Below are 27,092 nucleotides of genomic sequence, written 5' to 3'. Positions count from 1 at the left end.
CGCCCGCCGAATGCGGAGCGGTGCTCCATTCCTTTAAAGAAAAAAAATTAAATTCAAAAGCGAGTCTAGATGCCATTTTTCTATCTGACTTAATAAGTCTGTTCTCGAAAAAAAAAATATTGGAAGCCTGGTCTCGAAAAAAAAATATTAGTTTGCGCTATCGTGTCTGATAAGCACTGAGTAGGAGAACGCGTTTCCTATCATTTATATTTATGTCACCCTCACATAAGCCTAAATGTGTGTAAGTTATAATCTTCCCCATCTGCCTCCCCCGATTCATATCGTTGTGGACTAATGGCCTCCAAACACTTACTTTATTACACACATTTGTTATGTGACAAATCTTGCCAACGCACCATTTTAAAGTTTATACATGAGGTGGCAAATGTCAGAAATAAATGAAAAAAAAAAATCCCAGCACCTGGCTCGGTTGTGATATTTACACTGAAAATGAAATTTCATATCTCCAGCTTATAAAAAAAAACCCTTCTTGGTTGCATTTTGGCTTTAAAATATTTTCATTTAATGCCTCCACACGTACGCTTCCCATTTATCATAGGGCTTGTAATTTGGCCTTAAAAAGCACTCTACTAAGTGTGTACGACACATCTTTCACAGAATGCCAAAAAGCACAAAAATTTGTTGTGTTGGTTTTATTTATTTATTTATTTTTATGAACAGCTAAGATTCCTTCTGTTGTTCATTTTCAGACTGGAAATGTATATCTTTTTCCTGTAAACACAGCACTTGATGAGTGCAAAAAACCCCGAAGCCCCATCTCTTCCCCATAATTCCACTCCCCAGGGGTAACCCCAGCTACCAGTTGGGGTAGGAAAGGAAGGCCTTCCCAGCAATTTTTCCTTCAAGTCCATGCCCTTCTCCGGCCCAGATGAACAACTTCAGTTTCTCTGTGTGCTTTCAGGAGCCTTCAATCGAAGGAAACGAAACTCCATCTACGTCACCGTGACCTTGCTTATTGTGTCGGTGTTAATTCTCACGGTGGGCCTTGCCGCAACCACCAGGACCCAGAATGTGACTGTCGGAGGTTATTACCCGGGAGTTATTGTAAGTATAAAAGACCTAGGTAGGTCTCAGGGGCTTGCTGTCCAGTCTTTCGGGTTCTACTCTGACTGTTTCAATAGTCTGAGTTTCTAGTGTTTGCTCAGGCTTCCTCCTATGTACTGCCCTGTATGTGTATAGAGAGGCGACTCTGGGCCCATTGAGAAGAGCACTAGACTGAGAAGAATCCCAGCTCTATCCCTAATTAGCAGTGCGATGCTGTGAGCAAGTCACCTCATTCTTTAGGCCCTTGGTTTCCTTGTCTAGGAGGTGTTAACCAACTAGCAGTGTTAACTTTAGGCTGAGGTCCTTTTCTCTCTCAGCATCTGCTTTCCAATATATAATAGGGGTCACCTGATCTTACCTGAAATCTGATGACAGCTTGACACTCTAGAACTGTCAGCACTGATCTCCTCTCAGGAAAGACATGTGGAATATTTACTTCTAAAATAATGTATATCTATTACTTATTTATAGGTTTTATACATGTTCGTAAAACATACCAACATGGAAATTCAAAAATTAGATTAAAAAGAAATAATTTTATTACCTTCATGCTAACACTAAAACGTCAAAGGATGACATGCACTTTGAGTGAAGTCTGTCATTAAAGGTAGTGGCTATAGAGGCACCTGGGTGGCTCAGTCGGTTAAGTGTCCGACTTCTGCTCAGGTCATGATCTCACAGTTAGTGAGTTTGAGCCCCACGTCATGCTCTGTGCTGATAGCTAAGAGCCTGGAGCCTGCTTCAGATTCTGTGTATCCCTCTCTTTCTCTCCCTCTCTCTCTTTCTGTCTCTCTCAAAAATGAGTAAACATTAAAAAAAAACTTAAAAGGAAAAGGTAGTGACTATAAATCCTTATTTCAAATAGCCCGCTAGATAATTTTGAACCCTTTTGGCTGACTTATCAGATACAATTAGGTTACCATTGGCATCATGTTTAAAAATGTTTCAATTTGAGTATAGTCAACATACAATATTACATTACTTCCTGGTGTACGACATAGGGATTCAACATCCCTATAGGTTATGCTATACTCACCACAAGTGTAGCCACTGTCCGTCACCATGCAACATGGCATCATTGGTTTTTTAATGTCCATCTCACTGTGTAGCCGACAAAAAGCTCATCCTGAGACAAGTGTCAATTGTGCCGTTTTCTTGTGGCTCACTTCTGCTTACTTACATTGTTAGGGTCATCTTCAATTTGCGGTTTCTCAGCAGGAGGCTCTCCAAACCACCTGTCGGTTTGGTAGGGACCAGTTTAGTTAAAACTCAATAACACGATCTGGACACACACGTCAGAGGCCCCACCATCAACCGGTTGCTGGTTGCTACTTAGATCTTGCTGTTTCCTCCACAAGACAGCTGACCTTGTCATCTGACACTCACACCGGGGGAAGGCGCCAGTGCTAGTCTGTTTATTGAATATTTGTAATGCTTAATTTCTTTCTTACTGGTTTAGCTAAACAATAAATAGGGCACGAGAGTTCGAATAGTTTCTTCCTGTGTCAGTGGATTATTGTATCCATCCCCTGGGTGCGTGTGATCCACTCTGGAAACCACTGAGCTCTTCACACACATAGGCTCATTTTATAGCAGATCATTGTGTCGTATCCTTGACATATATACACTTTCTTTTGTCATTTATACCTCAGTAAATCTGGGGAAAAGAAAAGGAAAGAAAAACAAAAGCCCACATGAGCCTTATTTGGATCGCCATACACTGCTGCTGATCCCAAAAGCCTCACCCTAGAGGTAGGGTCATATTTTCACTATCAACTATATGACTTCCCAATGGTAAGTCATTGGAGAGAGCAGGAAGGAAGTTTGGAAGTTTAGGATGGCTCTTTTATGTATATTTAGTACAGCAAAGAGGTCACATGTTTGTGTTGTTGTTTTTCTTTTTTCTTCTTTTTCTTTTTATCTTTTGGAGATGTGGGGTTGGAGAGAGAAGTCAAGGGAGAGGAAAGGATTAAAGATGGATGACTTTGACAAGCCTGGAGCTGCGAGTGACCAAGCCTGACCAGGGTTGCCTAGGCCACGGATTCCACCGTCAGCCTCCTCAATAGCCCTAGCTAGCTGGCGCCAGACATGCCTCCCCCTCCCCCTCCCCCCCAGCTGAAGGCTGCCTGGGAAGTTCCTTGCAGCTCTGGGGTGAGCAGGGCTCCCTCCAGCCAAGGGCAGGTGTCCCGCAGACACCCGTTTGTGTGCCCTCTGTTAAACGTGTGATGTGAGAACTCACCCAGTCCCCTTCCTGTGGTGAGGCAAGAAAGCCAGTCGTCAGCAGAATTGGGTTTTATTTTTAAACACAGGCGAGGGGGGCGAGGAGGAAAGGAGAGGTAAGATTGCGTCTTGGTGGTTTGGAAAGGCAATTTATAGGGTCCGTGTGACTGTGTGCTTCAGGTTAGCGGCGTTTTCTAAAATGTTTCTGACGGATGAGCAGATGCTCAAAGCCAAGAGTCAGACTCCCCATGGGTGAGGAACAGGTATTTTCCGTGTCATGTAAGAGTAGGAACTCCTATTCTAGAACAGTGGCTGTGAACCTGCTCTGTAGAGTAGCTGCCTGTGGGTGGCTAGGTTGGAAGCATTAACAAAGCAAGGAGGGCGGGCGATTGTTGGTGTCCGAGTACCTGATGTTCACCTAGCTCGGGAAGTTGAAGCGGCGCATGCCTGTGTGTGTGTTTCACTAAAAGCTACTATGGAAATGTGAAGAGGAGAACCATCCCTAACAGACGGTGTGCCCCATGGTTTAACCTTTAAAATTGTGCTCTTCAAGCTCCTGTAGATTGTTTCTTTAAAATGAGTTTTAATTATAGAAAGTGAACGGGGAAGATTGCAGACTGAAAGGCAGAAAAATCCATTTGGGTTTAGAGGTCAGATCATGTTGTAGCAAATACGGTGATGACTCAGTCCTCTGAAACAGTATGTGCCTGACAATCCGGATTCATCCAGGACTGGGGTGCTTTCACTCATTGACCCGTTTGGTTATTAGAGAGGTAGGCACTGTAGAAACTCTAAGCCAGTGGTTTCACTACTTTGGTGTGCAGGAGAATGACCTGGTGAAGCTGTGGGAAATGCAGACCTCAGCTCCCTACCCCCAGAGACTCAATTTGGTAGGTTCAGGTAGGTCCCAGGAACCTGAATTTCCTTTTGATGAGCTAACTTTTGATTGGAAAAGCAATTACAAATTGAATCTGCATTTTACTAAATACCCCAGGGGAGCCTAATTCAAATGAACCAGCAACCACTTGGAGAACTCAAACCCAATAAATAAAATATGCTCAGCAAGAAAGCCAAGCATTTTAGGATTCCACACTGGCAAATTGGTCACTTTGAATATAAATGATCATTGTATAGAAATACGAAAAATTTGGGTTACTTGGAACTCTGTTGTTTTAGGGTTAGCTCTGCTGGTTAAATGCGGTCACAGTACATGAGAATTCAAAATTTCAAAACAGACAAATTAGGGAGCAGTTATTTGATTAAAAGAAGACTTATTGTACATACAACTCACTTAAATATAGAGCCTCAGGCATATTAAAATACAATTACGTTTGCACAGCTCAAACTCCCGTGAAAGTTTTCTGGGGCATATTCATTTTGCCAAGCGAGCTGCCCTTGTACAGGGAGATGCATTATAATAGGGCATGAGCTACTCTGAGCTAGAATGTGGTACCTGCATACCTGAGCACGTCTTTAAGATGTGCCAATGTGTCCAAGTGGCACTGTGCAGTTTTGTTAAAAACTTAAAACTGATAAAGAAAGACAAACTGGCTTAGGATTTTTACTGTCCACAGATGTTCCAGACATATTCCATTGCAGAAGAGTTTGGTGAACCTTCTACACGGGAGACCTAAAAGAGGCTAGAGGCTCAGGTGTTGTATAAAGCTGAAAAGGGCAGGGGAGAGAGCCGGCCCCTTCTCTGTAACACTTTAACCTTTGATCCGGGAGAACGAGGCCTTTACATGTGTTTCCCAAGCAACCCACAGGATGGGGTTGGCCACCTGATCAGGGTGGAAATCTTTCATTCTTGCACCCTCTCCCCAGCTGTTGTACTGCTGAGGCCCATACCAACCTGGGTTTTCTTTCAGGAGAAAAAAAATAGGAGTTTCAGCCCCGTTTCCAAGGTGTGTGTGTGTGTGTGTGTGTGTGTGTGTGTGTGTGTGTGAATGGAAAAATTGTATCAGAGTTACCGTGGGATAGTAGGAAACAGACAGCAGGGATCATTCAAAACAATGGACCAGAAACTTTCTTTAGGCAGATGTGGCCCAAGCTTCACACGTAAAGATTCTTGATAAATCCAACAAAGTTTAGACTAAAGAATGCAAAGGAAACATCCAGAACTCTCGATGGTGGGATTTTGTAGTTTATTGTGAATTAGGGAGACATTTTATCCATCTCTTGTTGAGAATATTTCTAAAATATAAAAGCATTCTAAAATAAAGTTCGTACCTTAGGAAGTACATTTCAAGATGAGTCTTGAATCCGGATCTGCTAAATAAGGCTTGTAATGCCATAACGTTCTAACCTTTGTTGGCTCCCTGTTGCCTCCTTAGTTTTGTCATTCAAAGAGTTCCAAAGATGCTTTGGTCTGGTCTCCCATTCCCCTTCTTTTTGCCAAAATTGTCAATTCATTGTCCTGAACACAACTTGGGTTTTTCTGCCTTGCTGCTGTCATTTTCATTGTCTTCCCTGCACTTCCTCTCTGTTTATCCAAATGCTTGGTTCTATCCCAACTTAAAGACAAGGCCGAGACATTTTTCTTTTTTTTTTCTGATTTTATTTTATTATTTTATTATTATTTTTTTTACAAATAGTTTGTTGTCAAGTTGGTTTCCATATAACACCCAGTGCTCATCCCCACAAGTGCCCTCCTCCCTGCCCATAAGGCGGGGACATTTTTCAACTGCGGAGGTTCACAGTGGTGTCTGCCATCTTTGAACTCCATACCATAAATTTCTCCTACTCATGGTTTCTGGAAAATACTCACATCCTGCTTTGTGGCATCCGTAGGGCCATATTCTCATTTAGCTTTGTTTATACAGGTCCCCGATCCCTTATCTGAATCCTTGGGCCAGATGTGTTTGAGAATTTAGATTTCTTTCTTTTTTTTATATTTATTTTTGCAAGGGGAGAGATAGAGAGGGGGACACAGGATCTGAAGTGGACCCTGCACTGACAGGCCGACAGCAGCGAGCCCAATGTAGGGTTCGAACACATGAACCATAAGATCATGACCTGAGCTGAAGTCACATGCTCAATGGACTGAGCCACCCATGTGCCCCTAGATTTCTTTTTTTTATTTCAGAAAGATAATACAGCGCATATATTATATTATCTAACATCCCAGTGGGGTTTGGAGAAAACCCCCTTAATCAAGCACCTTCATATTTCTCTAATAAACTGAGTTTTTACTAAGTGGATAAAGATTGTAAAATAATCTCACACCAGTTCACCAGTTCAGGGTTTTGCCACCAAGCTAGTTACGAAAAAAAAAAACTTTTGGTTTTAAGAGCTTTGTGGATTTCAGGATTATGGGAAAGAATTGTAGGCTAGTTTACCTAATTATAGCTCCTTGAGGGTGAGTCTCATTGGTCATAGTATCATACCCCCTGCCCCCACTTCTGGCCTCCAAATCACAGATAGAGCATGGTGCCTGCCACAGAGTAGATGTCCAATTAACATGTATTGAATAACTAATCCTCTGAGCCTCAGTGCAGTGAATGGGAATCGGCCCAGTCCAAAAAGGGCCCTTAAATCTGACTTTGATGTCTAATGATCTGTCTTTTGCTTCAACGAGTGGAGGGCAGCCAAATCAAAGCAAATTGGTTATTTATTCAGGTAATGGGGAATCAAGATGGAGGTCCAAAGGTCTGCACTTCCTGTGATTCCATGCAGTTCTCAAGGGAGAACCAAAGAGCTTACCTTTCTGAGGCCTCAGGGGAGTAAACAGTCGATGAGAAGTAGCTGCCCAATTTCAGGAAATTCTGTTCATTTTCCTTTTTTTATTTCCAACCCCTCAGCTCTTCCTCAGATAGGATGTTTCACTCCATCTTTGCAGGGAACCTCTTTCCTGGAGATGGAGGGGAAGTGACGAAGGTCACTATTCTACTAACACGTCACAAAGCCAACACAGTGTGGCTGAAAGAACACCAGTTGTTGGTCAGGGCACCTGTGGACTAGTCCCGGCCCTGTCATTAACTTGCTGTAAGAGGAGATGAGTCCATACAATTCTCTAGGCCACCATGTTCCTATCTTTCAAAAGGGAACGGTATCAGCTCCACCAGACTCTGTAGCATTACTGTGACCAAAATGGAGGGCACATGCTGCTTTAAGTTAAAATGCTTTTCAGATGTACGGTGGTTTTAGCAACACTGGTGAGTTCATCAACCTGTCCTCCAGGTGGGTGAGTTCTTCCAGCCGGACTCAAGAGGCAGTAGTTCCCTGACTGGTGAACTCTACCTATCTTTGACCCCACGTTAAAAGGCCTTCTCCTCTGTGAAATCTTAGAATTACCACTTATTTAGCACCCTACCTTATGCAAGTCACACCACATACTTTATTAAAAACTTTTTTGTTTATTTGAGTATAGTTGACACATAGGCTATGTTAGCTTCAGGTGTATGACATAGTGATGCAACCATTACGCTGTGCTCACCACGAGTATAGCCACCATCTAACAGATGTTAGCTATTATAATATTATAGCTCTTATAATACCATTGACTGTATTCCCTATGCTGTGCATTTTATTCCCATGATGTATTCATTCCATAACTGGAAGCCTATGTCTCTCACTCCCCTTCACCTATTTTGCCCATGCTCCACCACCACCCCTTCCCTCTGGGAACCATCAGTTTGTTTTCTGTATCTTTAGGTCTGATCCTGATTTTTGTTTGTTTGTTTGTTTATTCATTTGTTCTGTGTTTCAGATTTCGCATATGATGAAATCATATGGTCTCTGTCTTTCTCTGTCTGACTTATTTCACTTAGCATAATACCCTCTAGGTCTGTCCGTGTTGTCACAGATGGCATGATCTCACCCTTTTACGGCCGCGTCATAGTCCACTGCATATACATTCCACATCTTTCCTTATCTATTCATCTAGCAGTGGACACTTAGATTACCTTTGTATCTTGGCTATTATAAATAATGCTGCAATAAATGGAGAGGTGCATATAGCTTTTTGAATTAGTGTTTTTGTTTTCTTTGGGTAAATACCCAGTAGAAGTCACACTACATACTTTATCTCATTTAATCCTCACAGCAGCCCTGTGTGGTAGTTACCATCATGGTTTGCATTTTACAAGTGAGGAACCTGAAGCAGAGTGGTTAAGGGACTAGCCCAAGGCACACAGTTTACAAATAGCAGAGCCAAGGATGTAATACAAAATGAATTATTCTCTTCTCCTATAGCACTATATTTATACGTTGCCTGTGGTCCTTAAGCCACAGTCTGTCTCTCCTTCACTGGACTAGGAGCTCCTGGAGGGCAGGGACCACATCCTGTTTATCTGGCACAGGTGCTTAGTGAATATTAGAAAACCGAATGAATCAGAGTAGATTAGAATGGAATGGAAAGAAAGGGAGGGAACTGAATGAAGTAACTGGTTAACCTGGGACTTCAGTCCTAAGTGCCTTGTCTTTCCAGTCAATTCCATGAGTCTTCAGCCCACCTCTTCTGGCCACTACCATCAGAGTTATTTGAGAGTGCCAGGAACGATGAGGTTTTTTGCTTCCTGTCTGAAGGTCAAGACTGCTGTTGGGGTCCAGGAGACCATTAAGTGAATATCTGTGGAAACTGATAAGCTGCTCGGTCAAAGGACTTATTTTCCATGTAAGAAACTGCCTCTGACTTTCTCACAATCTCCACAAGTGGTCCAGAATGCCATAAGCACAAACTATTCATGGAATTCTTCCTAAAAAAAAAATGCTGTGGAATATATTGGAGGTGTGGATAAGAGAAAACATGAAGCTCTTGCTATGAAATACAGCAAGCAATGATACAATTTTCCAGCTCAAATTGGGTTAGTGCTACCCAAAAGTTAAATGCCTTCAAAAATGGTAATTATCAGGGGCACCTGGGTGGCTTAGTCAATTAAGTATCCAACTTCGACTCAGGTCATGATCTTACAGCTCGTGAGTTTGAGCCCTGGGTGGGGCTCTGTGCTGACAACTAAGAGTCTGGAGCCTGCTTCAGATTCTGTGTCTCCGTCTCTCTCCCCTCCTCGGCCTGTGCTCTGTCTCTCTCTCTCTTAAAAAATAAATAAACATCAAAAAAATTTTAATGGTAATGATCACTAGAACAATAACTAATATTTCCTGAGTACTTACTGTGCACCAAGCACTGTGCTAAGTTCTTTGAATGTACCAGCCTGGTTTATGCTTGCAAGAGCCCTACAAGATAGCCACTGCTCTAGTCCCCATTTTCCAGATAGGGAGACTGAGGTTTAGAGAAGCCAAACAGTTTGTTCAAGATCCCACAAACAAAGGTGGAAGAGCTGGGGCAGGAAGCCAGACTAGTGTGAGAACCAGGTTTTAAGCAGTATACTGTATAAAATAACACATTTCAATTACATTTAAACTAAGAGCAGGTGTTGGGGCACCTGGGTGGCTCAGTCGGTTAAGTGTCCAACTCTTGATTTCAGCTCAGGTCATGATCTCACAGTGGTTCGAGAGATCCAGCCCAGCATCGGGCTCTGTGCTCACCGTGAGGAGCCTGCTTGAGATTTTCTCCCCCACTCTCTCCTTCTTAAATAAATAAATAAATAAATAAAGCAAGCAAGCAAGCAAGCAGGTGGGAGATGGGCATAGCTTACCTGTTGAGTGAGGATGTTCTCACTACAGTCTTGGATAGCAAAGGATATACTCTTAATGCACTTTGGCTTTTATTTCCCAACAGGGGCTGCTGGCTGAGTGGCCCTGCGGAACGAGTCCTTGGAAATTTGTATTCATTCCTTCCCATCTTTCCCTTTCATCCCTGGGTTTCTGAGACAGCTATCCAGCCCCCCAGGCTGCCCCACCACATCCTGCCTGGCCCTTGGGTCCATTAGATTTCCCAGCTCAGGTGTAAGGCTTGGGGGCCTCAGACTGAAATAGATGCCCCTGTTAGCCAACATAAGGCTGAAGATGGAAACCTGGACCATTAGTGAGGTTAAGAGATACATAACTACATCTCTGAGCTTGTGTTAAGATTTATTGGTCCATGCTCACCACTCTTTACTTCCGTTTTTATCCCCATCAACAGCCTTTGGTTAGTGATCGTGTGCAGCTGAGACTGGCCACCTCAGTCCACTAATGGCAGAAATGATAGGAAAGTGGGACCTGCTACACTGAGCCATCATCCTAGACAGGGAAATTGTTTCCCAGGGTTTTACGCTGCCATTTCAGTTTGCCCTCTAATGAATGCTTTCTGTCCATAAATGAAGCAGAGATGGAAGAGGAGGTGAATAAGTGCTAACATAAATTGCAGTGGGCCAGCCACAAATACAAGCTTTCAAAGAACAGGGTTTGTTTTTTTTTTTTTAAAGTCTAGGTTAAGGTGCTTGCTGATTTCTAAAGTACTTCCTGGGTTTGATTAGTGTGCCAGATGCATCAAAAATTGCTATTTCAAATCTTCATTTTGTAATCCATGTATCAGAGTAGAAGGTCTCTTTTCAAAAAAATAAAAAAGGATTCAGATCAGAATATAACGCGTGCTTTTCACCATTATATGTCTCTTACTGACTCACCAGTCACGCGCTAGGTAATGGATATTGGCATTGAAATAGGCAGGCTCTGAAAAGCTCTGGTTGACCTTTACTCATAGCTTTTCGGTATGATTTATTTCTACGAGGAAAAATTTTGCAAATAGCAGGAGAAAAGCTTTTATTGAACACTTCGTATCTGTGTAACAACTGCAAGTGGCTTCAGCATCTATGCCCCAGTTCTTTCCCGTTGTCCTGCACCATATCCAGGAGCTGCACTCATCATGTGGCCAGACTGGCCACATTCCCACATCCTTTCTTTGCCATGTTGCTTTGCAGCTCGGCTTTGGATCATTCCTTGGAATCATCGGATCAAACCTTGTCGAGAACAAACGGCAGATGGTAAGTTGTCACCGCTACAGAATCACACTCTTTGACAAAGCTCAATATATTTATGACTTAAGGAACACACTTCTTAAGGTTGCCCAGATTGGGCCACAAAAGGACCTGCTCCTTTGCCTTCTCTCCTCAGCCTCCAGGGAACTCGTTCTAAAGTGACCCTGTGGTATGGGACTTGTTCTCATCTTGCCCGACGCTCCCTTGGTGCCCTAGTTGGTCTCCTTAAGTCAGAAGGATAGAATATTCTGAATCTTGCCCTTTGCTTCCCTCCTCCCTCTCAGATGCATAACCTTTGGGGGAGGTTTTTGCAGAGGGTGCCTGGCTTTTAGGGTATTACAGTCTAGGAGACTTAGATCAAGAGGACAAACCACATTGGGGACACACAGAAGACAAAATTACGAAGCCAACCTAAAGTATTCCCACAACCCATAGTTCAAAGCTAAGTGTGTTATAAGGTTCAAAGGAAGAAGGACCATGTAGCAGGAGGTAAAACTAGAAAGTTCTGTGTCCTAATGAGGGCCACAAGGGGCAAGCTGTTGGGTTTCCTGGCATGGACTGAATTGCAAGCATCTTGCAGTTTGATTAGCTTGTAAATCAAGATGCCTGGTGAGTGGTCAGATGGTGGACTGATTAGGCTCCCCCAGTACAAGCCTCTGTGGCATCTAGACTTTGATAATAGGGTCTATTTAACAGCAAGTTTAATCAGATAACGTCATAGCTCCCAGGACAGAGAACTCTAACTGTATGTCCTCAGATGAATCACCCTCAAGGGAGAGCTCATAGTCCTCTTCTTCCATTTCACCTAGACTTCCCGCCTCCCCTGCCAGTTATGTTTGCACTTGGTGCTTACATTATTCAAAATAACGGGGGAGTTTTAATTGTAAAGCTGATCATAGCATAGCTAATAATGCTGGTCTCATGACATTGTTCATCCATTATTTACCAATTCTCTGTAGCGCTGTGAAGTGAGATTTATGGGGAGAGGCTTCTGAACAATTCCTGAAGGAGACGAGTATTTCCTCCTGGCCTGTTGGGGAGGGAGAACCTTAGGGTGGCCTTGACTTTGATTTGATTTTACCCAGGAGAGCAGTTCACTGCTGTGCTATTTCTCCCTCTTTACCCCCAAACACCTCAAGGAACCAAAACACGGATTCTCTCTAGTCTTGAGGGTCAACATGGGCACCCTGTAAGTACCTCCCCCCACGTTGGGTTGTAGTATCACCCTTGTAGTAGAAGACAGATTATTAGGAAAAGTTGTCACTTAACATGATCGTATAACATACGTATATATATACACTCATAAACATATATACTCATATACATATACATACATACTCATCACATAACATGATGAGTATAGGGCTGTCTGATTCAAGCAAACCCTTTTCTTACTTAAAAATTTTGTTAAGGTGCCTAGGTGGCTCAGTTGGTTCAGCGTCCAACTCTGGCCCAAGTCATGATCTCCAGGTTCATGAGTTCAAGCCCTGCATCGGGCTCTGTAGTGACAGCTCAGAGCCTGGAGCCTGCTTCAGATTCTGTGGCTCCCTGTCTCTCTGCCCCCCCCCCACACTCTGTGTCTCCCTCTCTCAAAAATAAATAAACATTAAAAATTTTATAAAAAATAATACATTAAAAAATTGTGTATATATTACACAGAGTTGATCGGTTCCAGAGACTTCAACCCTTGTCAGATGTCTTTGGTATTTAAATCTTAATAAGTTGATTGTTCTTTCCTCAGTGATGCAGAAGGCCATGTAGGGTTGTGTGGGGCCTCAGGATCATCTCTGTCTTCATCAGTGCCCACTGTGAGGGGTTGAGAAGAACACTGGACTAGGAGTTGGTGGGCACCAGGTTTCTCTGTAGACCAGATGGTGACCCTGGGCACACCACTTCCCCTCTTTGAGCCTCCAATCCCCCAGTAAATAAAATAGGGGTTGGACCACATGATGTCAAAGGTCCAGCATCTTTCTGAGTCTGAGTGTGGAAGAGCCACACACATTCCTCCTCGGACAGTTGGCTGGATGTCACCCTCTTCATTTGGTGCTCACAGACTCACTGAATGAGTTTCTTAGCTTGCCCTGAACATGGTAAAAGTGCTTCAGTGGCCCGTTCCCTGCCTCTCCTGGCTCCCACTCATCCTGCATGGTTGAAGAAAGCACCCTCGTGGGGTGGGTGGCCAGAGTTCTGCGTTGGCTGCATTGGCATTCTCTTGGGGACCATCTAGTCTGCAGAAGCAGTAAGAGTGGAAGGCTAACATGCACTTTTGTTTTGTTCCCCCTCACCCTCGCAGCTGGTGGCTTCCATCGTCTTTATCAGCTTTGGGGTGATCGCCGCCTTCTGTTGTGCCATTGTCGACGGAGTCTTTGCTGCCAGACACATCGTGAGTACTTACAAGTGCTGGGTGCAAGTCAACGTGCGACACAGCAAAAGGCTTTAATGAGTGTGCAGGATATGTGTTCAGTGCTGTGAGGGGTATAGAAGCGGGAGAAAACAAGATCCCTGGCTCAGTTGCTGACAGTTGAGGACAGCACGGGACACACGGTCATCTAGAGAACAGGGGTGGAGCTGGGGGTATATAAACTCTAAGTACCAGAGCAGTTTATCCCTCACTCTGGCAGCCAGGGCAGGCTTCCTGGTAGTGGTGGGAGCTAAGCCTTTGACATGTGGCTGAGATTTGGAAAGGCAGAGGGAAGGGCTTTGGGGCCAGGGAAATGGCTGGGAGGTGACAGTGGCAGCGAGGACACAGGGAGGAGCAGGGAGGCCAATGACTTGAGAGCCTTGGAGCCTTCAGCAGCCACAAGAACAGACCATGAGGACAGAGTCACCTTTTCTCAGGCACCTGAACTTTGCTGTCCCTACAACCGTGGTTGGCATTTAGTGATGTTATTGGGTTCCAGAGAAGGCCCCAGAGTTAGAAGCCTCCACTCAGAGTCCATTCCTGGAGCCCGGGTGCCAAATCCATCCTCCTCTGGAGAAGCTATGCCTTGAGAAAGGCCACTTTGTTTCTGAAACCCAAACCTGTACTCTTGTTTGAGGAAGCCTGGGATTCAGGGCATTCCTGTGTGGCTCTCTACAGGAGTCCTTCACCCTCTTTCAGCACTTTCCATTCCGTACTGTTTCCAGACTATTCTGCTAAGGCCGACTTCTCCAGTAGGCACAATAGGCACAGAGCCTGTGACCCATAGGACTGTCAGGGTTCAGTAAAATATTAGCATTTTTTTTCAAATCTATAGAAACGTGATAAGCTTTTAGTCAAGAAAAAGTTTTTCCATATAATATAAATATATTTGTCTTTATATCAATGTAGTCATTAGATATAATTAAAATAAAGAAGGGGCTGGGGCGCCTGGGCGGCTTAGTCGGTTAAGCGTCCGACTTTCGCTTAGGTCATGATCTCGCGGTTCGTGGGTTCGAGCCCCGCGTCGGGCTCTGTGCTGACTGCCAGCTCAGAGACTGGAGCCTATTTCGGAGTCTGTGTCTCCCTCTCTCTCTGACCCTCCCCTGCTCATGCTGTCTCTCTCTCTCTCTCTCCTAGAAATAAATAAAAATATTAAAAAATAAATAAATAAAATAAAGAAGGGGCGCCTGAGGGTCTCAGTCACTCAAGCATCCAACTCTTGATTTCGGCTCAGGTCATGATCTTACAGTTCGTGAGTTCGAGCCCTGTGTCGGGCTCCATGCTTACAGTGCAGAGCCTTCTTGGGATTCTCTCTCTCCCTCTTTCTCTGTCCCTTCCCCACTAGCCCCTGCTCTCTCTCTATCTCAAAATAAACATTAAAAAAATAAAGAAAATATAATTTTCAGTATTTTTTAATGGGGAGACTGGCCCACAAAAGCAAAAGTGTCTAAGTCCCAGGGAGGTCATAACATATCCCTGATCTGGCCCACAAACCCAAATCAAAAGCGAGCCACAGCAACTTACTGGGCCCCTACAACAAACACAAGTACTCCTTTCATTCCTCCTGAATCAGCATGGAGAAGGAAAGCACCTCGTGAACTAGTTGGAACTGTTTTGCTTTCCAAAACAACTGAATTGGAGCAAAATTGCTTTACCAGAATCTTCTGTGGATCAGTGATATTTTATTCCATTTCAGTCACTGGCTAATAGTGCAGGTCATCCTGCGGGGGCCTTGTGGGTATGGCTGGATCTGGGGAAGGATGATCTGTGACATTATTATTTCAATTCCAACTTGCTCTTGGACCCTCTTCCCAGGCGTAAGAGTCAGTCCCTCACTTGCCAAGATTGGAGAGACTCATGTGATTGGTGCTTCCCCACAAGCAGTCTCCGAATTGGTGTCTCAGGAGAGGATTTCTGGGCAGAGGGCAGAGTAAGGGGTGAGAAAGAGAGGCTCTTTGCCCACTTTTCTTCCAGAGGCAAGAATTTCAATGTCTGCCCCTATATCAGACCCATCCCTCCTGATTTTAGTTACGAGCAGCCATCTTATTCATCTTTTTCTTCTTAAAGAGGCCAGTGATACACAGGGAACTTGGAACATCCACAAGCCTACCACCCTAACCTAGCAATCCTTACCATTTTTGCATATGACCCTCTGAGTAAGTGTCAGTCGTGTGGCTGTAGCATGGCTGCAGACCATCATGGCATGCGTGCTATTTGGCATTCAACAGGAGCCATCTTGATAACAAGAATGCCTTGTTTCTGTGTAGTGCATTTAGCTTTTCAGTGTGCCTTCACATCTATTATCTCATTGGAGACCCACAGCAATCCTGTGGGCTATGTAGGGCAGGCATTATTATCCCCAGTTGACAAGCAGTATTCACTCTGCAGCAGTCTCCATGGTAACAGAGGCCTAGTGGCCAAGAAGCCTGCAGTAGATTTTGATGGCATCACGAGCTAAAATGGCTCCCTCTTCTTCCCTCCTCCTCCCACTCCTAATGTGTTGTGTTTTTTTAAACAGCTTTATTGAGATGTAGTTCACATCCCATATAAGTCACCCACTTAAAGTGTACAATCCAGTGGTTTTTAGTTACGTGCAAACCACCACCACATCAATTTTAGAAGATTTTCATCATCATCTCCCAACAGAAGCCCCATGCACTTGGCTCTCACCTCCCTATACTTCCAGTCCCCTCAGCCCTAGGCAACCACTAGTCTACTTGTTTTTATCTTTATAGATTACCTTATACTAATTAACCTTTCATATTAATGGAATCATAGAATACCATGGCCTTTTGCGACCTGACTTCTTTCACTTGGTATGCTATCCCCAGGGTTCACCCATGTCATAGCATGTATCAGTGCTTCATATCTTTTCATGGCCTAATAATATTCCATCATATGGATATACCACATGCTGTTTGTCCATTCACCGGCTGATGGGCATTTGGGTTGTTTCCAGCTGGTAGCTTTTATTAATAATGCTGTCCTAAACAGTCAGGTGCCATGTGGCCATATGTTTTCATTTTCCTTGGGGTATATAGCTAGGAGAGACTTTCCCGGCTATATGGTAACCGTGTTTACCCTTTTGAGGACCTACTGGACAGTTTCCCAAAAGAGCCACACCATTTGACATTCCCACCAGAAGTGTGTGTAGGAGAGCTCCAATTTCTCTGCATCTTGTGAACTCTTATTATCTGACTTTTTAATTCTAGTGTCCCCCTAGCCATCCTAGTGGGAATAAAGTGGTATCTCAGTGCGGTTTTGATTTGCGTTTCCTTGATGCTCTTGAATGTTTTTGATCACTGGCCTCTGTCAAAGGCAACGGGGAAAAATCTAAGTTACACTTACTGGAAGTCTCCTCTAAGAGCCCTGTCACTGACTCCAGGCCCCCCAGTACTTCCTACAATTAGTTGCCTGCAGCAAAGCGTTTGATTTGTGCATTCGGGTTAAGGCTGGGTGAATCTTTTAGAAAACCTTCCTGCTTACACCGCACCTGTCCTCAGACATCCGCCCGTCCTCACTGACACCCAGAGAGTTTTGAGGAAGTAGGCTTAATATATGGCAGTATCCGTTGGCCAGTTTAATGAAAGGCCCTTTTGGTCCCTAGCACCATGTGGGTGGGCTAAAGCCAGCCTTTTCTTTTTATAAACAATGTATTTTTAAAAAGATGTTATTTTTAAGTAGTCTCTACACCCAACGTGGGGCTCGAGCTCACAAGCCCGAGATCAAGAGTTGCGTGCTCTTCCAGCTGACCAGCCGGGCGCCCCTAAAGCCAGCCTTTCCTGTTGATGTCTCTCAGCACTATCCCGCCCTACCCTTTGACTTGGGGGCGTGTGAGCTTCCTCTCAAGACCTACCTGCTTACACACCCCTCTAAATGTGCCTTCTTCCTTCTCTCTCTTGTCTCCTATTTCTTTCCTTCCCCCTCCCCCAACATGGCCATTAGCCAGCTGGGAAGGTCACTTTGCCTTCTTGTACCACAGTTTCCTCCTCTTCCAAGTGGATGTAATAGTAACCTACCTCTTGGGCTCAGCCTGAGTGTGACAGGAAGTAATAATGGGTGCGAATAGGCCCTCCACACAAATCAATGTCCATTTCCATCTCTTCACTCCAGAGTTGGTAGCCCTTCAGATTTTTTTTAAATGTTTATTTATTTATTTATTTTTACAAATAGTTTATTGTCAAATTAGTTTCCACATAACACCCAGTGCTCATCCCCACAAGTGTCCTCCTCCATGCCCATCCCCCCTCCCCCCCACATCCATCAGTCCTCAGTTTTTGTCAGCATTCAAGCGTCTCTCATGGTTTGCCTCTCTCCCTTTCCCCCACCATTTCTGCCCTTCTTCTCCCCCTTGTTCCTCCGTCAAGTTCCTCCTAATCCTCCTATACGTGCAAACATATGATATTTGTCCTTCTCTGCCTGACTTATTTTGCTCAGCATAACACCCTCAAGGTCCATCCATGTTGGGTAGCCCTTCAGATTAAAAAGGTTGGCAAGCTGTCACAGAGTGACTCTTTCCTACTTCCCAGTTGCCAGGGCTTATTCCTTCTCCGGAGTCTCAATGCAGAATGGCAGCTAGAGGCAGCAAAGACAACCATCACACACGTCCGTCTTCATTTGGGGAAGTTGGCTGAATGCTTTTTGCAGAACCAGGAGGTCGGGAGGGCTGTGACCAGCATATCAAGCCTCCCTTTCCACAAGATCATCATGGCCTCTGCTATTCTGCAAACGTGGAAAATAAACCTGCTGTGTATGAACATGAGAACCCTCATTCCTTCCCCCCCTGACTCCAGCCTCAGGCAACAGGGCAATGTACTTTCAGAACAGTGAACCAGGGGCGCCTGGGTGGCCTAGTCGGTTAAGCGTCCGACTTTTGCTTAGGTCATGATCTCGCGGTTCGTGGGTTCGAGCCCCGTGTCGGGCTCTGTGCTGACTGCCAGCTCAGAGCCTGGAGCCTGTTTCAGAGTCTGTGACTCCCTCTCTCTCTGACCCTCCCCTGCTCACGCTGTCTCTCTCTCTCTCCTAGAAATAAATAAAAATATTTAAAAAAAAAAGAACAGTGAACCAATGGGAGGTTCCTGTAGAAGCAGCTGATGGAAAGTCTCAGGTCCTGGATGGGGCTGGGAGGCAGGAGGCACTGGGGTGTCAGGAACAGGAGATGTCAAATCATCCGTGGGGAAAGCAGCCCCGGGGTTATTGAAAATGGCAAGAAAAGTGGGGGCAGGAGGAAAGGTGCTTTGGCTAACCCCCGCCCAGGTCAGTTTACATGAACTTCTTGTCCCATCCTAACCTGCTTTTGGCCGGAGCTCCACCACCACTCAGGAGATGGTTAGTGTCACCCCAGAAGTTGACGGCATCCCCTGCCTGCAAGTTTCCAGGCAGCCCTGGATTGTGTCTGTCTGCTCTACCCTGGCCCCCATGCCTGGGAGTTCCCTCAGCAGGAAGCTGGCCCAGCCAGGAGGGCAAGCTAGCTGCGCTTGAGCCCCATGTTAGTTTTCTGGGCTTTAGCAGTATATTTGGAGTTCACTGTCTTTATCTAATCTGTGTAGTTGAGTGAAAACGGCTCATAGTGCAGTTGAGTTAAACTCTACAGCAGTTTCAGGGCACTCTGGGGGCTCAGTCGGTTAAAGGTTCGACTCTTGGTTTCACCTCAGGTCATGATCTCTTGGTTTTGTGAGTTCGATCCCTGCTTCGGGCTCTGTGATGACAGTGCACAGCCCTGCTTGGGATGCTCTCTCTCCGTCCCTCTCTGTCCCTCCCCCACTCATGTTTTCTCTGTCTCTCTCAAAATAAATCAATAAACTTAAAAAAAATCTACAGCAGTCTCAATAGCTGCTCAGCCCCCTAGGGCTTGCTTCCTGAACTCTTCCTTCTGCGAAAGCTGTGGCAATGACAGCAGGGAGCACATGTCAGCCACCTGAAGTCCTGTCCTCAGGTGATAATGAGACATCATTGTTGGAGTTGGGCTCCCTCCTTTTGGGAGTATGGTGTCACAAGCATTTTGAATCTTGTTCCCAGGGGACTCTTTGGAAGAAGACAAAGACCTGAAATACAAGAAAACCAGAGAGGATATTTCAAGAAACCCATTTCTTAGTCAATTTCTGAATTTCTCATGAACCAAGTGGCCCAACAGAAAGCAGTTATAGAACATCTTATTCTAATCCTCAGATTCTCAGGCCCCATAGATGGGCAACTTTCAGAAATTAACACAATCCACGGTCTGCTCATGTGTGTGTGTGTGTGTGTGTGTGTGTGTGTGTGTGTGTGTTTTCAAATCTTTTACTACCCATCAGAGCACTTGCTGCTTTATTTTCCAAAACCGACACTCCTTTGGTTTGGTGCTTCCCTTTCCAGGATCTGAAACCGCTCTATGCTAACCGGTGCCACTACGTCCCCAAGACATCCCAGAAGGAAGCTGAGGAGGTGAGCCAGAATGAGAGTGCATGCCTTACTTTTTGGAAAAGTCTTCCGTTCTGCCTGCAACCCCCTTCCTTTTACTCCTTTTCACAGGCCTAAGGCTTGCTGTTAGGTGTCTGTAGTTGATTTGCTCAGTGGGTCAGAGCACAGCTCTAATGAGGTCACAGTCATAGGTTGGAGCCTCATGAGGCCTGATCAGATTTACTTTGCTCTGTGGCCGCAGGCTGCCCCTCTGACCCCAGCAGGCGGCCTCTCCGTGTGTGGCTTTGATCCCAAGAGGGACTGATGAGTACAGAGGCCACAGGGCAGGTCCCTTCCCCAGCTCCGTGGATGGTGGTCCAGTTGCCTGGACACGGTGCCCAGCTGGAAGAAGAGCGGGAGCCCCACCAAAGCGCTGGGCCTGGACCAGGGAGGCAGGGTCTGGGTCTCACACGCAGGGGGTAGTCAGGAAGCCAGATGAAGGTATTTGAGAAACCTGGTCCACTCTAAGGCTCTGAGAAGGCCTGGACTGTGGGCCCGGCCCCTCTCAGGACACCCCACAAGGCCAGTCTTCTAAGGCACGACAGCTTGTCTCACTTGCCCCACACGGATCTCCTCGTGGTCCACACCACCTCGCGCAGCTAAAGGCAGCGGGCAGCGAGGTGAAGCATGGCTCCGGGCCATTTTGAGAAATTAACCCGACTCACTGCCTGCTTGTGTGTGGGCACAGTCATCGTCCCCCAGCCCAGAGATCCCTTCGATATGAAACTACCTCCCAACGTCCTTCGATGGCCCTCCTCCCAACGCATCAGGGCAGGCATTTCTATTACAGCTCTGCCTTTCACTTCTCCCCCTACTCTCCCTACAATCCCAGCTTTACCGTTTTTCTAACTATCCATGGGTTCAAAGGGAGGAGTAGAAACCTGCACGTGCCAACAGCTTCTCAGAAAGGCAGTGAGCATTTGGCTGGAGGACCCAATATAGAAAAAGCGCCCGTGTACTACAAACAGTCTCTATAACACAGTGAAACACATTCACAAAGCACTTCCTTGCATCCATAAGGGGACGAGAGTCTGGAAGATTTCTTCCAAACAGAAGACGGTAAATGGAAATTGATCTTTTACGTGTTTTTGTGAACTTGAGATGGGTGAGATGTCATTGCTGTTCTGATTTTGTGGCAATCACTTTCTTGTGTTAACTTGGTGACTGTAAAAATATTAATGATTTCCATAGATTCACTTGTAACCTTGGTCCCCCTAACCCTATTTTTCCTATATAAGGTCATAAGTTCCTCAACCAAAAATTCTCCTTCCGCGAGGGTTATGAGGAACCTTACCCAGGCAGCTAGAGAGGTACTATTGTACTTCAGAGTGCATGTGACAGCCTTTCTGTCTTCCTCCCCATCGGATCCCCCTCCCCTCGTCCCCTGACTCCCCTTCCCCACCTACCTTCATTTCCTGCTGCCATTTGTCCTTCTGTCTGTCCTTCCATCCATCCTTCCTCCTCTGCATCTCTGCCCTTCAGGGATAGGGCACTGAGGGCTGTGGCTGAGGCTGGATGGACCCCAGCTACGCCGTGGCTCAAGTCAGGCACAGGCCGGCCAGCCCCGTGCCCAGCCCCCTCCCTCTCCTGCGTTGGTGTGTTCATTTCACAGCCATCCTTACCGTCTCCATCAGTCACTAACTCATAGTGCCAGTCCCAGAGGGTCCTGCCTCCCACCCAGTGCCAGCCCATCTCCTCACTGTTGTGTGCCCCCAGGTGAACTGCCCTCACCTCAGCCGTGGATTCTGCACGCCTCGCATCCGGGGCAACACCTGCTTCTGCTGTGATCTCTACAACTGTGGCAAGTAAGTGCCGCGCGCCCGGGCACAGGCATGATGGTTTGACCACAGTGGGCACTAGAGGGGCTGGGGCAGGCAGGGGGTGGCACAAGGGCACATAGTAAGGGTCAGAGAAATGGAAGATGTTGGTCTGTCAACGGATTTCAGCTAATAAGCATTACCTGCCTTCTCCGTGCCAAGGCATTGCGCTAAGTACTTTGGAATACTTGATCTCATTTTGTTCTTACCTGTGATGTGTGTAGGGTTATTCTCTCTATTTTACAGATGTTGAGAGTGAGGTTCAGAGGAGGCAGACACCTCGCCCAAGGTCACCCAGAACTTGAAAACGGTAGAGGTAGAGTTCAAACCCAGTCTGTCTAAGTCTAAGTTCAACAGCATTCAACAAATAGTTATTGAGCTCTTTCTCTGGGCCTGGGCCTGTTCTAGACACTGCTGATTCAGCAGCAAACAAAATAAAAGTCCTTGCCCTTATGAAGCTTGTATTTTATTAGGGAAGACAGTCAACAATCAATATACAATATGCCAGATGTTGATCAGAGTTCTGAGAAAAAAATGAAGCAGGAGAGGTAGACAGGTAGTGACAAGGTGGAGTGTATGTGCTGTGTGAGACAAAGGAGCCAGGGAAGGTCTCTTTGAGGATATGACATTTGTGCAGAGACCCGAACAAAGTGAGAGAGCAACCCAAGTAGATACCTGGGGAAAGTGTGTTTTCAAACAGCAAGAACATCAAGTGCAAGGGCCCTGAGGCAGAAGCAGGCTCAGTGCTAATCTTATTTCAGCCACTCGGCTCTCTGCCCTCTATTGCAAAAATGTCACTTTCTCTTTTTCTCAACACATATGTAGAGGTGCCTGGGTGGCTCAGTCGGTTGAACATCTGACATCAGCTCAAGTCATGATCTCACAGTTCATGAGTTCAAGCCCCGTATCGTGCCCTGTGCTGACAGCTCAGAGCCTGAAGCCTGATTCAGATCCCTTCCCCCACTCAAAAATAAATAAATAAATACACGTTAAAAATTTTTAAAAAGCATGTTTAGGTGGTAGGAATGTAGTCTATTGCCAAGGAGCTCACAGATGTGTAGAGAAGACAGACATGAGAACAACTGACAACATACAACAGAGTGTGATAGGTACAGTGGGGACCAGTGGATATATTGGGGACCCTGGTGACCCAAATGACTGAAAGTCAGAGTTGCTGGGGGACAGCGTCAAGGAGGAGGTGACATGGGAGCTGAAATTTATAGGGTAAGGAGGGAGTTGGGAAGCAAACCAAAAGGGGGTAGAGGTGAGGAGGGTATTCCCAGCAGTTGTGAGGTGGGAAGAGGTCTACAGGGGGCAGGTGGTGAGGTCGATCTATAGGAGGCCAGATCAGTGACTTTAGACTTGACCCTGTAAGCAATTTGGACTTGACCTTGAAAGCCACTGAATGGCATAGCAAGGGTGCCGAGGGCCTGGAGACAGAGAGGGAAGGGAGGAGTTGGCAGATGGATGCAGCCCCCTCCCAAGCCCTACCCCCTACTCTTGGTGCTGTAGGGCCTGTGTCTCTGGTTTGAGGATTAAGGCCTGACCAACTGGAGGCAGGGCAGAGAGGTGGGGAGCCTGGCACCAGCCTTTTCCCTTCTTCGCTTGCAGCAGCCTCATTTTGTTCAAAGGTTTGGCGGCGGAGGAAGAGAAACTTAAAGACTCAAATGAGGTTTAGGGATTATCTGGGAGGTTCAATTATTCATGTTGTAATAATAACTAACACTTGTAAAGGACTTCCCTCCTCAGCAGTGGTGATGGCTATAATTATACTTCCTGAGCTCATCCTTCCAAAAATGATCAAAGGAATGTAAAATATGTCCTGGGGGAATTGGGGTTATTTTGCTATCTTTCCTTTGGCCTCCCCTGATGCCCCCTCTCCCTCCTGCTCTCCCCCTCCTCTGGCCCGCTCCTCTTCTTTTCCCACTTCCTGGCCTCCTGGGGGAGGGGCGCTGGGAGCTGTCCAGCACCTGGGGGCCCAGGATGCAGAGGAGCAGAGGCCCCCTGGCAGGGGCTGTGAAGTGATTCCTTGCAGACAGAGCCTTTCTCTCTGCAGTTAGGTGTGCTTCTGGAAAAGGTTTAAATAAACTAAATCCTACTTTAAATTCCATTTAGTTGGGTCCTTAGGTGACTTTTTTTTCCCCAAAAGTGGAGACTCAAGCCCAATTTATCTTCTTGTCAATCTGAACTTCATAATAACTGACTTTCTTACTTTTTAAAGAAAATGTTTATTTTATTTTTGAGACAGAGAAAGAGCTTGAGCAGGGAAGGGGCAGAGAGAAGAGGGGGGGACAATGGATCTGAAGTGGGTTCTGGGCTGACAGCAGTGGGCCAGACGTGGGGCTTGAACTCACAAACTGAGTAGATCGTGACCTGAGCCAGTTGGACGCTTAACAGACTGAGCCACCCAGGTGCCCTTGACTTTCTTACCTTTTTAAAAACAATTTCTTAATGTTTATTTATTTTCGGTAGACAGAGAGAACACAAACAGGAAAGGAGGAGAGAAAGAGGGAGACACAGAATCTGAAGCAGTCTCCAGGCTCTGACCTGTCAGCACAGGGCTGGATGTGGGGCTTGAACCCACACACTGTGAGATCATGACCTGAGCTGAAGTTGGATGCTTAACTGACTGAGCCACCCAGGTGCTCCTGACTTTCTTACTTTCTTAAAGCAAGTTATGCCAGTATTGTCTTCAAGGCTCTCAAGGAACTTTATGAGGAGTGGTGCTAAACTCTGAGCTCTCTAGAAGCAGGGACATGACTTCATCTTAGCTATGTCCCCGGGCCATGGCACAGGACAGGGCATGAATAAAGACCTAATAAGACAGGAGTGACATTTGTTGGAAAGTACCAAAAAGAAGAATGCCCTTTTCACCAGGAAGATAAAATATTGAACTAGGCAACTGAGAGGTGTCACAGGGACATTGTCCTTAAGCCTGGAAATGGTTTTCACCTACCTGGTGCCCGGACACTGGCCCAGGCATCAGTCAAGGCCCCGTCTGTGGTGCTGAGTTTCCAAGGGCAAAGCCACTAGGAAAAAACTTCACTGAACTTTCCATCAGGAAACAGTCCTACTAGGGTCATAAACCAGGGCCGTGAGACTTAAGAGGTAATGATCCTACAATAGAGGGAAAAGGTTTTCCTTGACTTTTTCCAGCCAGCGCCAAAGAGACCTGAACTCCAGGCCTAAATATAGCCAGCAGCAAGCACTCGCGGAGATGCGGGGCTTTAATTTTGCAGAGCGCGTATTTGTTTTCCTCACACGAAACCTATTTTTAATCAATTGCCAGCTCCTCCAGTCCATTTCCTGGAAAGGAGGCCAAGGGAAAAAAAGTGGGAACAAAAACATCAGGCAGTCGTTTGTACAGTGCTATGGAAACAGAGCTTCTACTGTCCCCTCAAACCCACAGACCTTCTTTGACGTCAAGGCAGTGAGGTTTTAATACCAAACATAGATGACTCCATTTACCCTTGTGCAGGAAGGTGGCTTTTCTCTAGGACACAGCTCTTCAGCGGCTGCCTTTCAGAGCACCTCACTCAGCTTTGGAGAGGTCAAGTCAATATCACTGGTTCTCGGCGCGTAACCTAAAGGGAAGTGGAAGGAAATGGGAGATGGGGGTTGGTGAACTGCTTCCGCAGGCAATAAGATGGAAGAAGACAGCTTACTTTCATTCATTCCGCCCTTCAACAAAGTTGTATCATGCCCCTACTATGTGCCAGGGACTGTTCAAGAAGAACAGGTATGGGGAAAGCATAATCTTACCCCTCAGGAACTCGGTTTGCCAGAGGGGCTGGGGGTAGGGCAGCTGAGAGTCGTACACAGAATACGTGCAGTGAGAGAGAGGTGCACAAGCTTGCCCGTTACCGTTGTCTGTCCACCAGGAGTTGGCGGATGGTTCCAGGCCCCTACGGAAGAGCAGAAGGAGGCCCTTTAGCCAAGATCTGTTGCCTCCTACTTTGTTAAATGGGGACTGAAACGCAGAGAGGTCATCTGTTTCTCCAGGCACACCCAGCAAGTTGAGAACGAGAGGGCGAAAGCCCATATTGGGTAACCGCTCTCATGATCAATGCCACAATCAGTCTTTGAACTCAGTTACTCATTCACCAGGTATTTATTGATGACTTTCAGCATTTCCACCACTGTGCTAGACAGTGAGGGAGACACACAGAGATGACCCTCGCCCTCAAGAGGTTACAATTTTTTTAAAATGTTTTATTTATTTCTAGGAGAGAGAGAGACAGTGTGAGCAGGGGAGGGTCAGAGAGAGAGGGAGTCACAGACTGAAACAGGCTCCAGGCTCTGAGCTGGCAGTCAGCACAGAGCCCGACACGGGGCTCGAACCCACGAACCGCGAGATCATGACCTAAGCGAAAGTCGGACGCTTAACCGACTAAGCCACCCAGGTGCCCCAAGAGGTTACAATTTAGACGGAGGCATTACGTCTACCTCGATTGTAGCTACGGCACCCAGCACGGGACTCAGCATGGAAGAGGCTCTCAATAAACATTGGATTAAATGGCTAACCGAATTGTTGACATATGCGAAGTGCCAAACTCAGAGGAACAGACTGTCTGAGGTCGCGGGAGTCCAGGGGAAAAGCTGATGAATGGGCACTGGTCCTTGAAGAAGACACTAGAGAGATGGTTGTAGAAGTGAGCAGCGGGGAGGGTTAGGACAGGCAGAGAGCAGATGGCACGACCTTCCATGCAGGGAGACAATCCGAGCACACGTTCGAAAGAAGTACCCAGCATGGCCAGCTGGGGGCTTCTCAGGGCTCCCGCCTAGCCAGACATTTGGACTCCATTTTGGAACCCGAGTGTGGCAGACTTCGGAATCTGAATCCTTCTTCCTGAAGTGAATGTGGAGCCATGGAAGGATTTTGATTCAATGAATGACTTAGTTTTAAGAATTGTTTGAGGAAGCTTAATGAGGCAGTGGTAGGGTCTGGTAGGCAGGCCTTGCAGGCATGGACACTGAACACAGTGGAATCCTGAATCTCAAACAAAAACAAATTGCATTAATTTGTTGAACCCCAAACCACCAGATCTGAGTATTAACATTCTTTTGCTTCATGGTTAAGTAAAAAAAAAAAAAAAAAAAAAAAAATTTCAGTAGCTGCCAAACGTGCTCAAACTGGAACCAAACATATAGTATCTAAAATAATTGAGTATTTTTAAACAAACCACTAACCTGTCACTATGGTGTGGTCTGTGCCTTTAAAGTGTCAATGCTTTTTTTAAAAAATTTTAGTTTTAAAAAATGTTTAATCTTATTTATTTTTGAGAGACAGAG

The 27,092-nt window shown here is 45.9% G+C and overlaps 1 protein-coding gene across 1 annotated transcript in view; it reads left to right on the top strand.

Annotated features, from left to right (window-relative positions):
- Window positions 1-27,092, top strand: part of TMEM255A (transmembrane protein 255A) — a 57,444-nt gene that overhangs the window by 5,910 nt on the left and 24,442 nt on the right. Inside the window, exons 2-7 of the mRNA XM_039224406.1 lie at window positions 923-1,065; window positions 11,088-11,150; window positions 13,438-13,527; window positions 19,900-19,968; window positions 21,222-21,293; window positions 21,700-21,788. Of these exons, the coding sequence (XP_039080337.1) occupies window positions 923-1,065; window positions 11,088-11,150; window positions 13,438-13,527; window positions 19,900-19,968; window positions 21,222-21,293; window positions 21,700-21,788 (526 nt within the window). The remainder of the gene's footprint in view (window positions 1-922; window positions 1,066-11,087; window positions 11,151-13,437; window positions 13,528-19,899; window positions 19,969-21,221; window positions 21,294-21,699; window positions 21,789-27,092) is intronic.

Source organism: Hyaena hyaena, unplaced genomic scaffold (genome assembly GCF_003009895.1).
Source record: "Hyaena hyaena isolate Hyena2069 unplaced genomic scaffold, ASM300989v1 scaffold_1629, whole genome shotgun sequence".
Taxonomy (NCBI): Eukaryota; Metazoa; Chordata; class Mammalia; order Carnivora; family Hyaenidae; genus Hyaena; species Hyaena hyaena.
The sequence above is the reverse complement of the archived record's forward strand: the minus strand, read 5'-3'. Positions and strand labels throughout refer to the sequence as shown.